Source organism: Aedes albopictus, chromosome 2 (assembly GCF_035046485.1).
Source record: "Aedes albopictus strain Foshan chromosome 2, AalbF5, whole genome shotgun sequence".
In the NCBI taxonomy this organism is placed as follows: Eukaryota; Metazoa; Arthropoda; class Insecta; order Diptera; family Culicidae; genus Aedes; species Aedes albopictus.
This window is the reverse complement of record NC_085137.1, coordinates 266,956,336-266,973,461: the sequence shown is the minus strand read 5'-3', so window position 1 is coordinate 266,973,461 and position 17,126 is coordinate 266,956,336. Positions and strand designations below refer to the sequence as shown.

Below are 17,126 nucleotides of genomic sequence, written 5' to 3'. Positions count from 1 at the left end.
CACGAAAAAGCACCAAAAACAAAGAAGGTGACAAATTTGTAGTCGGCTTCGAAGAGGTATTAAATTTTACAAATAAATATTTATTTCATGTAAATGCAGTTAGGGCCTTGTAAGAACTCAGAATAAACTGTTCTTAACCTCGGTGGAGCGATAATATTTACTAAAATGGTAGTTTGAGGTATGGCCAAAATATGTTCAACATAATCAGATGTGGACATGTTTTGGACCACCTGTCAGATCCATCTCTCCAGTTCCTACTAAAGGGAGAAAATATTCATGCCAATGTCATGTTAGAGTACATATAAATAAATAAATACAATAAATAATACAATAAGTTGGGACCTCCCGTGATCTGGGTTGTTATACGTTTATTTTACAATGAGATTGTTGAGGGTTCGATTTGTTCTAACAACTTTTCACCAAGTTAAAAAAAATCGATTCGATTTGTGTCATAACAACTTTTCGACAAGTTTCAGGCGTTCAGTCATCCAGTTTAGAAAAGTTGTCCTTCTCGGCAATCATTTTATGACTGAGACAATGTGTTTTCTAATGTATGTTTGACAATTTACGCATCATTCAAATTACTTTATTTTTGATGGCCTTTCAACTCATTACAATGTGTGGAACGCCTTTATATTTAGCAAAATCACTAGACTTTCACACTCCTATGAAGCGTTACGTAATTTATGCATGGTGACTGACGTCATGCAATAGTTAATAAATACACGTTTTGCGTAACATTTTTTTATGAAACATCATACTACAATGAGTAAAATCTGGCAATTGCAACAAAATGTCATCTTTTTTTACCGTTACGTAATTTTTAAACGTTCCCTGCTTAAAAAAATGAATGAAAAAGATGTAAACTTCACGTAGTTTTAACTATGTTTAAATTTTTGCTGAAGTGGCTTTCATTTCATCAATCAATTGAAGTATAATTTGGTGGGTCAAAATATGTGCACTTGGTGGTCCAAAATAAAATCAGGTGGTCCAAAATAGCAGCCCGAGATCCTTCAGGAGTTTTGATATTTCTTGTATTTACTACAACAATTTTGAGTTCTGTTTGGCCTTTTTCGACAGAAAACATGTTGCTCTACGTAATGCCTACTGAAATTATCCATATTTTGAAGTGGGAACTTTCTTTTTTCGCTGAATTGTTCATCCACTTCCTAAAGGGGTCCAAAATACCTCCCTTACCCTATTTGGAAAGATATCTTGGGGATCTATTCTCTAACAATATCTTGAATAAAAATATATATAAAAAAACCGTTGTATTGATTTCTCATGCAGCTTGTATCCAAATAACATTTCCAAAAGCGGGAGGGAAATCAAAATAATCCTTTTATTTTATCATAAAAATATCGTTGAATCTTCAACAATTGTGGTGAATTTCTTTAAAAAATAGTACACTAATATTAATGTACGAAAATAGAATTAATAAAGAAGTAAAAATTATGGCCACGCCGATTCACGCCGCCGCCGCCGCCGAAAATGCATTCGGCGTCACGCCGATCACGCCGCCGCCGACGATCAAAAAAGGACCAAACACCGCCGCCGACAGATTTTAAATCGGCGCACACTTCTATTCGGGAAGAATTTCGCTACTGGTTTTTTTTTTACTATCGTACACATTAGTCCAAGGTTCTCAGAATTCAATTATTGTTTTTCACAGGTAGGGTTTATATATACACTCAGAAATAAAAGTATACACGGAATTACTATTATTTATGCATTTTGTATCCGCATCTCTCTCACTCTCTTTCTGTTTTCATGCTATCTGCCGTTTAGCCTGGGTTGAAGCGAAGTGATTTGTCAACCCAGACGAAGCAGCGGATAGCATGAAAACAGAAAGAGAGTGAGAGAGATGCGGATACAAAATGCATAAATAATAGTAATTCCGTGTATAATTTTATTTCTGAGTGTAGGGTATTATCGGCAGGTTTGTTCTCTTCGTCATGTGGGGTTTTTGCGGGCCGAATTGCTTGAAATTTGCGAAATTTGTGCATATAACGCAGCTTGGTTAGGAAGGATTTGAAGTCAACTTTGAGATCAACAAAAAAAACCATGACGAAGAGAACAAAACTGCCGAAAATACGTAAGTACGCATATGGATAAAACCAAAATTGAAAAAAAAAAACGGGTCGCCTAACTTTCCGGAAAACTCCAGTGGCAAACCAACATTTTCCACAGACACCACCTACTTTGAAACATCATAGCGCAAGAACGAAGCATCGTAGACACAATGTTTTTTTTGTGAAATCATACACTGAAACAAATTGTTTCGTAATTTGAATTATTTTTGAATGGTTAAAATTATAACAGAATATTATGGTTAAAAGTTTTATAAAATTAGTTAAAATTACTGACATTCGGTAGTTTTAACAATGTTTATGGTCACTTGTTCATCTCATTGAAATTCTCCTAGATTTAGAACAAAATGAAGTCGATTTGAGAATTTCAGACACTTGTATAAAAAATAATTTTGTATTAGCAGGAATCTTAGGAGATAATCTCGGCATAAACATTTTGATGGGGTACAGCACATCGTTCAGTGCTTTGTTCTATTGCCGATTTTGTAAGATGAATAAATACGACGCACAAGAAGCGATACACATAAACTCTAACCTAAGTCGAACTAAGCAAAACTATGCGGCAGATTTACTCAAAGATTTTAAAAAGAGTGGGATAAAAGAAGAAGTTCAGTTGTAGAGCCAATGCACGATTTGTACTCACATGGTATTTGTGGGTACGATTTAACACTTGTTCTTCATTATATGATTAGCAATTTGAAAAAAAAAACGCTCCATACCATCAATTATCGGATTCAAATGTTTGACTACGGTGATACAGAAAAACAAAATTTGTTTGGAAACATTACTTGGGAAAACATGAAATCAGCGTCATACAATTCAAAATGACTTCTAGGGAAATGCAACTATTTGTGCACTATTGTCCGCTCTTGTTTAGTGATATGTTCCCCCAACACAATAATGTATGGAACTTTGTGATGTCACTAGTTGAATTGACAGATCTGATATTATTACCAGCATTCGATACATTGAAGCAACAAATAGTCTATCATCATACATTTAAAAAAGGCATATTTCAAGAAAAGTTCAAACCAAAATACCATATCTTAATCCATTATGTTGATACTTTCAGTGCAGTAGGGCCACCAAGATTCACGTGGAGTTTCTGTTTTGAAGCGTTTCACCAAGTTTTCAAACGATATTGTCGAAACATTACTTCACGTAAGAATATTTGTTTAACTCTATGCGAGAAAGCAAAACTTATATTTAACGAAAACCTAATCGATTGCAATTTTTTTTTAATGATGGAGTGGAATACAAGAATGCTATAAATATCAAATTGATTGACATGCCCTATTTTCCATTTCTCGATGTTTACACAAAACCAATGACTTCGTCACTGAAAGCAGTCAACAAAGTGAAATTCAGGGGTATTGAATATTAAAAAAGTCATTTTCTAACACAATCTACAGCAAACATGAACAAAATGAGGTTATATGAGGTACAAGACATAATGATAAATTCCAAAGATGAACTATTCGTTATTTGTCGTGAATGAGATATTTTGGAGTACTCCAACCATTATGCTTCTTTTGTGGTTCGTAACGCACTAGATTATTATTTTATCATGAACCTAGATAGTTTCGATGGTCTTCCTATTCACATGTATAAAGTAGGTGATAATATGGTTGTACGGCTAAATAAATATTTTGTCTGAATTGGTTCAAGTAAAATACAGAAATGTATTATTAATTCAAAAAATGATTATTATTAGATTTGAGCGATTCCAAGCTATTTTGAATTTTTAATTCATGATTTTCTATTGAACTGAAACTTTGCACAGTTTTTCAGTTCCATCTAAATCGCCATTTTTCGATATTAAATTTTTATTTAGAGCCACGACTAACTTTTCAAAAGGGTGTATGTGAAAATGGTTCAAAAATATTCAAAAATATGCACAGCAAAAACGGATTGTTCGATTGTTATGAATTTTTCAGCAAAGTTAGATAGCTAAATGGTGATTTCTAAGAAAATATACACTGTGAAAAAAAATCTATTTTATCATTGAAAAACATCATTTTTGTCACAAAAACTCAAATATCTCAAAACCCTATCTTTTTACCAACTTGAATTTTTTAGGGAAAACGGTCCATTGTATTAGCAATCTACCATAAAAATTTGGTGATGGTAAACTAATAAACAAAAAAGTTATAACATTTCAAAAATTTCACAATTTTTACCTTTAGTAAAAAAAATTTTTCTGTGTAAATTATTTCGGCCGGGAATCGCGATTTGATGCTGATTTTATTGTTCAGCAAAGTTAGATAACTAAATGGCGATTCCTAAGAAAATATACACTGTGAAAAAAATCTTTTTTAACATTAAAAAATATCATTTTTGTCACAAAAACTCAAATATCTCAAAACCCTATCTTTTTACCAACGTAATTTTTTAGAGAAAACGGTCCATTGTATTAGCAATCTACCATGAAAATAAACAAAAAAGTTATGACAATTCAAACATTTCACAATTTTCACATTTAGTAATAATTTTTTTTAGTGTAAATTATTTCGGCCGGAAATTGAAGTTTGATGCTGATTTTATTGTTAATGGCCTTGCGTGAGTAAAACAAGTTGTTTTTATTATATATTATATAAACATATAATATAATATACTATGTACCGTAATGTTCCGATTTTATCACGCCCTCCGCGCATTAGTCGTTTATTCATTAATTTGCTGTTACATTTGAGGACAAGTGTTTTCCCTCTTCTTCAAGATGAATGTTGAAAGCGTGTTTTGCAACGTTAAAAATATTGAAATGGGTATAGATGTTGAAGAATATTACTGCGCATTTTTGAAAAGGGGCGTAATTAAATTGTTTAAACAGATGTCGCTGATGGCAATTTCTCAGTTGTTGTCGTTTTCGAACTTCCTGCGCCCTGCTTTACCAATGATATACAGATGGCTCGTTTGTCAAATTCTAGACGGCAGGACGTGCAAATGCGTAATTTTGTACACAATGTGGACATTTGGGCATAACCAGTCTCTTTCAGTTTATCTATGGTGCTTTCGGTGAAATTTCGTAACTCTTTTGAACATTTTTTTTCATCAAACGGTCTACAAGAGAGCGTTGAGTTGAAGACCTTTGAGAAAGCGACTGTTCATCTTGTTCGTTAGATTATAATAAACAAAATCACTTATTAATTTTAACTTACTTGTTTGGTGTTGGTGGCTGAAGAAAAAAAATACTATACAATTTTTAATATTCATGGCGGTAGTATTTTTTTGTTTTTTTCGTGAGCATTGTCAGGTATGTATACAGACAAACAAACGTAACACTGGCGAAATTTTCATTGACCACGCCTTCAACGATCATTTTGAATCTTGGTTGTGGCTTTCATAACAAGAAGAGCGCCCATCGTTTTTCTTTGCGTTTGACGTTTCACACTAGCGCCTTCTGATGACGATATTGCACAACGCAGTGTTTCGTGAAACATTTCCACCAGGTGGTGATAGTGTGAACTGGGTGATGAATTTTCACTAAAATTGTTCTAGGCGTTTCGTCTGTTTGTCTGTGGTATGTACCTCTTTCGCATTCTTCCGATCATAAAGTCTGTTCTCTACACACTTAATTTTGATTACCGAGTTCGGTAATTTTTTGACGAGATTAAAACTGCTGAGCACCGAACTCGTTCAGCAAAAATGCATTGTTTACCTTTTCCATACGATTTTGACAGTTGTTTTACTGAGCCTCAGTAAAATCGATTACCGAAACTACCGAGATCGTACTGCTGTTATAATCTCGTCAAAAAAGTACCGAACAGGCAATTCAGAAATAAGTGTGTAAGAGGGATTTTTTTTGCGGATAAACTAGACGTATACGCGTATAAAAAAACTTTTATTATACAGCTTTTGTCTTAAAAATAAATTCAATTCCATTTTTCTTATAATCAACAGCTTTTCAACTCTATCAAGGGATTTTTTCACCAGTCACGTACAATAAAAAGTATGACAATCTCAATATTTTTGATCACAACACTGGATCGCGTCTAAGTTTCAAATAGATACTATAGTAATTACGAATAATCAAACTAAAGTATCATGAAAACAACTTGTTTAATTCAGGAGGTAGCCTTTACAATAAAATCAGCATCAAAATATAATTCTCGAAATAATTTACACAGAAAAATTTTTTTTTTTTGTTACTAAATGTAAAAATTGTGAAATGTTTGAAATGTCATAACTTTTTTGTTTATCAGTTTACCATCACCAAAATTTTATGGTAGATAGCTGATATAATGGGCCATTTCCCCTAAAAAATTGAAGTTGGTAAAAAGATAGGGTTTTGAGATATTTGAGTTTTTGTGACAAATATCATATTTTTTCAAAGTAGAAAAAGAAATTTTTTACAGTGTATATTTTCTAAGGAATCATCATTTAGTTATCTAACTTTGCTGAAAAATTTATAACAATCGAGCAATCCGTTTTTGCTGTACAGCTTTTAGAATATTTTAGAACTATTTTCGCATACACCCTTTTGAAAAGTTAGTCGTGAGTGAATATGAAGGTTTAATATCAAAAAATGGCGATTTATATGAAATTGAAAAACTGTGCAAAGTTTCAGATATTTTTGAAATGGTCGCTCAGGATCGACTGACATGACTCCGTGGAATTCCTCATTTTTCTTTATAAATACTATTGACAACCCTATTATACCATGCTGTAGTAAATCAGCAGTGGTACATTCTACTACTTGTTTTAAAATCTACCGTCTGAGCCCACACAAATAAATATTTATATTGTTAAATTTGACTAGATAGTTGTATTATTCATCATAGATTATACAATAAAATCATTAAAAATTAGAATAAACTATGCTAAAAACAACTGGCATAAATTACAAATAATAGTACAAATACAAACTTGGATGTTAACATTATTATCTAGGTTGAAACCAAAGATGATAATAAAAAATACTATAAATTTAGTAATTTTAAGTACACAATCACTTCGGTTGAAAATTGTTGGTGCTGATCTGTTGAAGTAAACCTTCAAAATGGTACTTTTCACCATAAAGCTTCTTTCAGCGTAAGCAAATTTTCTCAGCAATTGGGTTCTTTAGGGGTATCGAGATTATTACATAATCGGAATCTCCGTCCAAAAATTAGTCGAAATCTAAAATTTCATAATTTTTAGTGGTCAGGAACTATTTTTAAAATGCATTTAAAGTTTGTATGGGGAAAATTTTTTGTTCGGGTTCAATCGACCACGGGTTCAATCTATCCACGGAAATTAAAAATGTTTTGTTTATTTAACCATCAAAACAAAGTATAAAAATGAATTTGCGAAGTACTAAGTGAAAAACACAATGAATTAAGCTATAAAAAATCAATATCTTTGTAAAAATATATGTTTAACGGTACATTAACATATGATTATATGCTGTTCATGGTGAGTTTTCTTTTTCTGGGTAGTTTTTGAATGTTTGATTAACAAATGCCAGTCCAGTGGGCAGTTCCGCCCCGATGGCCGTCGGTTTTCGTCCGATGGTCAAGCCGACCCCGATGTCTGTTGGAACCAGTCCAGTAGGCAGTTCCGCCCAGAGGTCCATCGGTACTAATCCGGTGGTCATGCCGATCCCGATGTTCACTGGAACCAGTTCAGTGGGCAGCTCCGACCTGAGGTTCACCGATGCCAATTTGGTGATCAAGTCCGCCCTGATGGCCGTCGGTACCCTTCCGATGGTCAAGCCAACACCGATGTCCGCTGGAGGCAGTCCAGTGGGCAATTCCGCCCAGAGGTCCATCGGTACCAGTCCGGTGGTCACGGCGATCCCGATGTTCACTGGAACCAATCCAGTGGGCAACTCCGCCCTAAGGTTCAGCGACGCCCGTTCGGTGATCAATTACGACCAGAGGTGCATCGGTACCAGTCCGGTGATCAAGCCAACCCTGAGGTCCGCCGGTGCCCTTCCGGTGTTCAATTCCGCCCCGATGTCTGTCGGTCCCTTTCCGGCAGTCAAACCGACCTTGCCGCCCATCGAAGCCAATCCGCCTCCAAAGTCCACTGGACCGAGTCCAGTGGTGAAGCCGACCGTGATATCCACCGGAGCCAAATCCTTCAACGGTCTCTGTCCGGTAGCCAAGTCATCCCCGAAGCCCACCGATCTCCGTTCGGTGACCCAGTCAAACCCGACGTCATCCAGCACTGTTGCAGTGAACCCGCCGGCCCCAAACAATGAAGATCAACGAGACAAATCGAACGAAGAAGCGAACCCCACCGATAGCCGGAACCCGTCCGGCACGCAATCGAGTCCAGAGCAGGACACATCAAGTGCAAACCCCGAAGGCAACAGAAATTCGCCCTGCAACAAGTTGTGCCCTCATGCCCTTTGGAATCCGTCCGATCACGAAAACTTCAACGAGGAAGCAGTGGATCGTAGTGGCCCTGAAGTTCGATCAACCACTACTGGATCCGCCGCCGGTCATCACGACTGGTGCTTTCGAACAGCTCCATTCCGGCATGCGGCCGAGGAAACCACCTGACAAACCTCCGAAACAAACTCGACCCAGCGAAGCCATCGTGGAGCGCGTGTCCCAAACGCGTCCACCCAACAGTCCAATCAGAGACGATCAAGCACTACAGTTCACGATAGTTCCTCATTTCCTGGCCGGGGAGTATGTTCGCGCCCACGCGAAGGAATAGCACGAATGTTTTGGCCATCAATTTCCCTACTTTATTCCACGCCGTTCGGCTGCCCTTCCAACCGACCGGGCGATCACACAATCGACAGAACAACCGCCCATTCATGTACAGCGTGATCAATATGTGCCAACCGCAGATCATGCCCGAAATCATCAATCGTCCTCATGTTACAATGATACATATTGCCCTTTTTACTGGCATATTACCAGGTTTGCTGGTATGTCTGAAACATACTGGAAAAACTTGTAATTAGAAGGCACGAAATGTTGCTAATTGACAAATTGAGAGATGAAATTTGTGAAAAAAATCGCGTTCTGGTGGGATTCGAACCCACGACTCCGTATTCGATAGACCGGCGCTTTAACCAACTAAACCACAGAACAGGTAATGGTTCTGCGGAATAGAAAGCCAAACTGACTCCGAAGCCGCACCGTGAACACTCCTATTTCACAAACTCATCTCTCTTTTTCGGCTTAGATGCCAATCCACAACACACTCCTGTTTGTGCCCACTAACGACAAGTGCGAGCGACACAGCTATCAAAAATCAATATCTTTGTAAAAATATATGTTTAACGGTACATTAACATATGATTACATGCTGTTCATGGTGAGTTTTCTTTTTCTAGGTAGTTTTTGAATGTTTTATTAACAAATTTTGACCAACAAAGTTTATCTATATAAAACTACAATGACATTGCATACTTTTAGGCGTTTATCGATGTACGGGGATTTTACAATTTACAATTTACAAAATTCTTTCCATTTTGTAAAAACACACTTCGTTAAGAGATTCAAGGCCAGATTTGGGATCTAATATGATGAATCTATAGAAAATAAAAGTCCATTCATTGAAAAAATAGTTGAAACGAAGTCGTATAGCAGATTGTTTGAGGAGTTGACAAATGACAAAAATATCAACAATTTTTAATTTTTGTCCAAAAAGTTGTATATAAACTAGGTTTTAATGAAAATACGTCTAAGATGAACTTTCATATCAATAGTATTGATCTACGTTTGCCTTTTTCTTAACTGGTTGAAGAAATAATAGTTATAAGATAAAGTATGCAATGCAAAATTTGGAAATGTTAAAAGTTCAATATGGCAAAATGTTCGCTTTAGCTAAAAAACTATCATGTCAAAATTTAGAGTCCATATCTCAAGGCTAAGTGGTCCCCCACGGGGCCTGAAGTTCTCAAAAATTGTATGAAGTCAGAAAAATCATAACATTTTTTTGTGGGCTGCGTGGCCGAGCGGTTAGCGGCGTCAGTCGTTTAGGTGTCTCGTGAGCCTCGGAGTGTGGGTTCGATTCCCGCTCCAGTAGGGAAAAACTTTTCGTCACACGGAAAATTCTCCACTGGGCCACTGTGTGTTTCATGTGTTGTCCGTTGTCTAATGTTAGTTATGTTCAGTCTGTGCGGTCTCTGGCCGAAGACGGTGTAGTGTCTTTTTTTTATTTTTTGACGAAAAAAGTTCACTATTCTACTAAAATCGGTGATTTAAGGACCCTAAAGGACCAAAAATGTGCTCAGAATTGCGATATCTCTCGAATATCGTTTTTAAGTTATTGATGAAAAACTACCTAAAAATGAACATTTTCACCATTTTTTGAGATCCCTAAGGAAACCTGCCATATTTTGTCCAATAACTCAGAAACGAAAAGAGATACCGCAATTCAGAGCACATTTTGGCCCTTCAGGATCCTAAAATCACTGATTTTAGTAGGATATGGTATTTTTTTCGCTGAAAAAATTTCATGATTTTTCTGACTCCATACAATTTTTGAGAACTTTAGGCCCCGTGGGGGACCAGTTAGCCTTGAGATACGGACTCCAAATTTTGGCATGATGGTTTTCAAGCTAAAACGATCGTTTTGCAATATTGAACTTTTAACATTTCCAACTTTTGCAAAAATAGGGACGGCCTACTGTCGCACTATCAAAGTTACCCGCATTATCAAAGATACCCCGTTTTACGGGACGTTTGAAATAGGGTGTCGGTCGAATCGACCTTCGAATCCAGTGGCCAAGGAAACTCACAATATTCCACCAGATACTTAAATAGCCATTTCCACCCTTCGTAACCCTTCGCCTTTTTTCGATTCAAATTGTAGTCTCGGAAACCGTTAAATCGATGTACGATGGCAATTATCAGAGTGTTACGTTTCCTTCTTCGTTAAAAAAATGTTTGAGTCGTTATAAAAATTGTTGGCATTACAACTGCTTATATGTTCATCAACAATTTTCCCTTCTTTTGCATAGGCTGTTCTTTCGTGTTGTACTTTTCAGGAAATTATCGACATTGTAACTGCTTACTTTTTTAACATAGATTCTCCATTCTTTTTTGAATAGGCTGTACTTTCGAATTGCACTTTTCAGGAAATTATGGGCATTACAGCCTCCACCGGTGTTAAAATTGCTAATATATTCATTTAATATTTTTTTCAAATTTCTAAACACCTGTGCCGATAATTACCTTAACTCGAAAGAACAGCCTATGCAGAAAAGAAGGAAAAAACTACGTGGAAAATGTTAGAAGTTTTTATGCCGATTACTGAAAAGTGCAATTCGAAAGAAGAGCCTATGCACAAAATAAGGGAATATGTATGTTGAGTAAGTAAGCAGTTGCGATGCCAATAATTATACCAATAGCCTAAATTGTGAAGGCAAATCATGCTTATTTCCAAAGTTTTTCATGTCAAATAAGATTTTTTGGCAGGATGTTTCTTCCGGTGATTTTTAACGAATAAATTTTTGATTTTTAGCGATTAATATAAACCATTCAGAAATTAACCAATAGTTTTATTTTCTTTCTGGGGAATGGTATATTCTGGGGAATGGTACATTCTGGGGAATGGATTTCTGGGGAATGGTACATTCTGGGGAATGGGTTTCTGGGAAATGGTTTTCTGGGGAATGGAACATTCTGGGGAATGGAATTCTGGGGATTGGTTTTCTGGGGAATGGTTTTCTGGGGAATGTTATAGAATCCTCTTGTGGCGTGGAGCGCAGAGAGCACGATGGGTGGACCAGGTGGAGCGTGACCTGGCGAGAATTGGGCGCGACCGAGGATGGAGAGCGGCAGCACAAACCGAGTTTTGTGGCGTACTATTGTTGGTTACAGGGGATAGACAAAATGATCGGGTCAGGCAAAATTTTCACTTTTCAAAAAATGTTTAATTAGCTGTAACTTTTCGAAAAGTGCATCAAATAGTCTCATAAGTCATGAATAGTCAAAATTTCATTGCAATCGGCTCATTGAATCCGGAGATATAACAGCTCAAAGTTAGCTATCGGATAATTTTATCTTTTCTAAAAATCTTTATAACTTTGTGAAGAATTGTCCGATCTTTTCCAAATTTTGTCCACTGATACACAGCCAGTTGAAGAACTTACAGTAAAAATTTGAGAATATTTGATGCACTTTTCGAAAAGTAACAAACATTTTTTGGAAAGTGAAAATTTTGCCTGTCCCGATCATTTTGTCTATCCCCTGTATGTCTTGTCTGCATCAATCTGCACAATCTGCATCACCCGATTTGAAAATTGGAATAACCTTTGCCAGTTCCAAGCAATCTGGATATACGCCAGTTGAAACCATTGAATTGAACGTTTCCGATAGAATCCGTGAGAATTGCAAACAATTGCTTTTGAGTCTTGTCTTAAATGTGATGATGAACAAATAAATGTATGTACATATGTATGATAGGGGAACTTACGTATTTTCGGCAGTTTTGTTCTCTTCGTCATAGGAGGTTTTTTGAAACCGATTGAACTCAAAGTTGGCCTAAAATCCTTCCCAAGTAAGCTGAATGCTATGGCCATATTTCAGCCATTTTGGCCGACAAAAACCCACGATGACGAAGAGAACATACCTGCCGGTAATACCCAACGTCAACCTAATTAATATTAGAAGATACCAAGTGTTGCAAATCACACTCTGCCGTTATAAGCATATCTGTACCATGCTAAAAAATGTGCAACTGAGAAAACTGCGATTAAAGTTGATAACGTATTTTTCTAATTGATCAACAAATGCAGTACCCCAACGGCACACGCAGCCGTATTTCTATTAAAATGGATTATATCTGAATGATTCCACTTCAGAAGTTGCCTTTTTTAACGCGAAAAAACATTTTATTTTTGAATAAATAGTTCCCAGTTCCCAGTTATGCTGTGAAACACAACGAAATTTTGAAATTTCCACGCATACTTTTCGCAGTTTTTGACTGTATTTCTTTTAGTGTATTTCGGAGCGTTCGGTACGGTATGTCCACGCATCCTTCCACCCCTGTAGATTCTAGAATTGCTTCGATTTTTGAGATTACTTACAAAAATCTAAACAGTTCTAGCATCATCTTTGCGGTGAACACAACGTAGTAGGCCTGGCCGCTTTGATACTTGTATCATATTTTGATATGGACGTAATCTAACCCAAATATTTTCCAGGATGCTTTCTCGTACTGGCTGCGTTTGTGTTAGATTAGATTAGATTAGATTAGATTAGTATTTCTTTTAGTGGGACAGATATGCTTGGAAATGCAACAATGGGACAATATGACTTGGCATTTATTTTCGAAATTTCAGAAAAAAACTAAGGACTTTTACAAGTTTACATAAAAATACACAAATAATTATGCCGATAGGAGGAAAAAAGTGAAAAATGCTGAAAATCAACATGGGACAGATATGCTTAGAACGGCAGCACTGCCGTTGAAAGTCACCCCGTTTGACGGGATAAAATTAAGAAGGGTGTAATTTGTGGAAAAGTGCCATTCGGGGAAACGGCATTCGGGGAACCGACATTCGGGGAAAAGTAGAACAACCGACATTATCAGTATCGTAAACCGGGGTAAAATCGATCTCCGTTCGAAATTGATCAGACGTTTTTCCATTATCTTAAATATTTTTCATCAAATAGGTTCCCTTAAATAATTTTCTTACAATTTGATCCCGGTTTAGGGTCCCTCGTCTTTAATGGTAATTTATATATTACCTTTTCATCTAGTGCTTTGTGATGCTCAAATAAACTTTTGAGTGCTTTCAACACTTCCACTTCGCTCGAAACTCCGCTTTGTGATGCTGCTTGCCTTTTCACTACCGTCATTCTTAGTGATCGCTCATGCCTTGATACCAAACATTCTAGGTGCTCCAATAATAGCTGAAAATAGGAATCAAATTTTATTGTTTTAATACATTTTCAGCGATGGTTTGCAAGTTATATGTTTTGCTTGTGTAAGCTATTTTCATCTTAAACAATAGTGTACAATAATTCAATTACAATTGCAGAGATTTGGTTCACCTTTCAAGCTGCGTATAATCAGTTCTAATTTAATTTTAGGAGATGAACCAGCCGTAGGCTGAAAATCTCGATAATAAAGATATAAAAAAAAGTTCTAATTTAATAGGGATGCAATGCTTGTGTATAGTATTTGGACAGTATATAGAAAACTAATTAACAAAAAACCCTAGATCTGAAAGTCTTAAATGTTGGAATAGCAATCCTGGCAACCCTACCAATACTACCTTACTTGTGCTGCTATGTACACCTTTATGTTTATATACATTTTGATCCTTTTCACAACCCACTTTGTATACCATAACCAAACAAGACGCAACCGAATTAAAACGTGTTCGAAATAAAAAGAAAATCGCGTTAAGTACTGTTCCTTTGAATTCCACTAAGAATTTGCATCCTTTGACAGATACGTATTTCGACCTCAACTGTAAGGTCGTCTTCACTGAAGACGACCTGGCCGGGGTTCTGCTAAACCGAACTAAGCGCCAAAAACTTTATTTCGAGATAATTAAGCTTTAAGTTCAACCACTCACAAATAAACAACAGCTAAGATTATTTGAAACTTTTCCACACACATGTAACTTACAAGCCTTTATTAATCATCAGAGACGAAGAATACATGTAAATTATTTGGAATCATTGAGATAATTACATTTAATTTTTCTGTACTTCGCACTCAGTTCACTCTGGCTGAACAAAAACTTCGGAATATGGTTTATAGTTCAGTGTGGCTGACTTTGTTTCTTTGTTTCATAGAAAACCATTCGGATTGTGAAATAAAACTCGATTTTTCATCGTCTATGAAGTTGAAATCGATATCACTCACAATTCTTTACATGAATCAGAGAGGACGCGTATATTATGGTGGCATGGAGGTTTCAAAATAGTTCGAAATGTGAACGGCGGAAGCCCTCCCAGCTCAGCCCTTCCCACCTATGTTTTTTTATAGGCGGTGCATGTGTAGGCACAGAGCAAGAGTGATTATGTAAAATGATGCCCTTGCATGTCCTGAGGTCCTGAGATGTGAAAATGGAGCAATTTGTGTACTTCAAATTTATACTGGTCGAAGAAAACCATGAAAATGATCTGCCAAAGTGAACTAAGACAAAAAAAAAATCGAAAATATTAAAGAGATTCGAACTTGGGTCCTTTAAGTGATAACCAAGCACGTTACCTCTAGGTCATTTCACTTAGCTGAAGGTCAGTCGTTAAGTCTGAATCAAGTTCTAAACATTCTTCTCTAGCATGGTTTTCGTGAAAACGCCATTTTTCGATCAGCCAAAGCGAACCAAGTATGACAATGATTTTATTGCCCTTTTTCCGGCTATACCAGTCGGCTAGTATGTCTGAAATAGACGTAAAAACTTGAAGTATTTTTAGGCAAAGTACGTTTAATTGGCAAATTGAGAGATAAATTTGTGAAAAAATTACCACTTGTTTTGGTGGGATTCGAACCCACGACTCCGTTATCGCTAGTCCGGCGCTTTAACCAACTAAGCTACAGAACAAGTTACAACTCTACAGAATAGAAAGTCAAACTGGATTCGAAGCACCACCCTAAACCGGGTCCGTCTTTCACAACTTTATCTCTCTTTCGGCTCTTAGATGCCAATCTCCCGCACTCTCGCGGCCTACGAACGACAAGTGTGCGCGTATTGTTTTTAGAATGTTGATATTGAAGCTCGAATGACACATACTTCGTCACCAACCCAGGGCTGTTACAGGTGGCGCGGATTTTGCGTTTTTCGCGGTTTTTGCGTTTCGCGCGGATTTGGCGCGTTTTTGTTAATTTCGGCGCGGTTTTTGCGGAAATGGTGTTTTCAAATGCACTTACATCAAATATGTAGACATGTAGCTCAATACAATCAGAATAAATAAAGAACATTTCCATATTGGAGTTATGAATTTTATGATTGAGTAAAAATGATGTTACTAGTCGCTAGCTTGCTAAATAAGTTGCACTGCACTAAACGTTCAATTTTTGAAAACAGAGAAGTTCCTCTTCTGAATTTCGTAGTCAACCTCTTGAAGTCATTTCTGTCTTAACCCGGCTAAATTTTTGGATAGAATTTTTTGGACGGAACTTATTTAGTAATGTCTGAGGTTCGAAAAACACTGAATCATGGCAAGATTTCTGCATAAATTCCTAGAGTTTCTTGGTAATTCTGAAATCTGTTTTTTATGGAATTTGCAAATTTTGGATAAACCTTCTCACTGGATAAACTTTTGATTGAATTAGAAGAATCTCGTATGAAAAATCATTGGTTTTGTAGTTGACTCTTTTGCTTGTAGATCTTTTGTCGAGTCGATTTTTTTAAAAACTTCAGTAGAATTATCCTAAAAATAAACTTCTGTTGTCATGGTAAAATTTATTTTTGATTCGTGGGGCTTCGTGGCCGAGCGGTTCGCGGCGTCAGTCGTTTAGGTGTCTCGTAAGTCTCGGAGTGTGGGTTCGATTCCCGCTCCAGTCGGGTAAAACTTTTCGTCAAACGAAAAATTCTCCACTGGGCCACTAGGTGTTATATGTGTTGTCCGTTGTCAAATGTTAGTATTGTTCAGTCTGTAGAGGCCGCAAGGTCGAAGACGGTGTAATTGTCTTTTTTTCCCAATCAGAGTATTAGTTAAGAGGGGAGTTGCAAGCACAGTTAATAAAGAGTTTCTTGGTAGAATTATGGAGGATTTTTTTTACATGAAAACATGAAGCTTTTGGAATCCTATGCAGGACATTCTTGCTGAAATCTTTACTGAATTTTCAAGGTCGTGGTATGGATAGAAACTCTTTTCTTAAATTTCTAATAAATTAATACTTCTCTACATATTTTTTGCTCGAAGGTGAGAACTTTGGCCTGACATTTTTTATGAAATGTTTCTAATAAATATCACCTTTAGATTTTATTCCTTTTGGAATTGATGATTTATTTAATCAATGGAAATTCTATAATGGTAATGCTAAAATCAATTACTCAATTTGTATCATCACAAAAAATCTGAAAATTTTCTTGCAGTTCTCTCGAACGATCTTCTGTGACTTCTACAGATTTTATAGCAGGATTTCTATAATAACGTTGGTTATAATTATTTCAAAAAATTC

General features: G+C 36.4%; 1 protein-coding gene across 7 annotated transcripts in view; it reads right to left on the bottom strand.

The window, feature by feature from the left end:
* Positions 1 to 17,126, bottom strand: part of LOC109402987 (liprin-alpha-1) — a 545,355-nt gene that overhangs the window by 488,994 nt on the left and 39,235 nt on the right. For all 7 annotated transcript variants that reach the window (XM_062854909.1, XM_062854913.1, XM_062854915.1 and 4 more), the window contains exon 4: positions 13,733 to 13,897. In XM_062854909.1, coding sequence (XP_062710893.1) covers positions 13,733 to 13,897 — 165 coding nt within the window. The remainder of the gene's footprint in view (positions 1 to 13,732; positions 13,898 to 17,126) is intronic.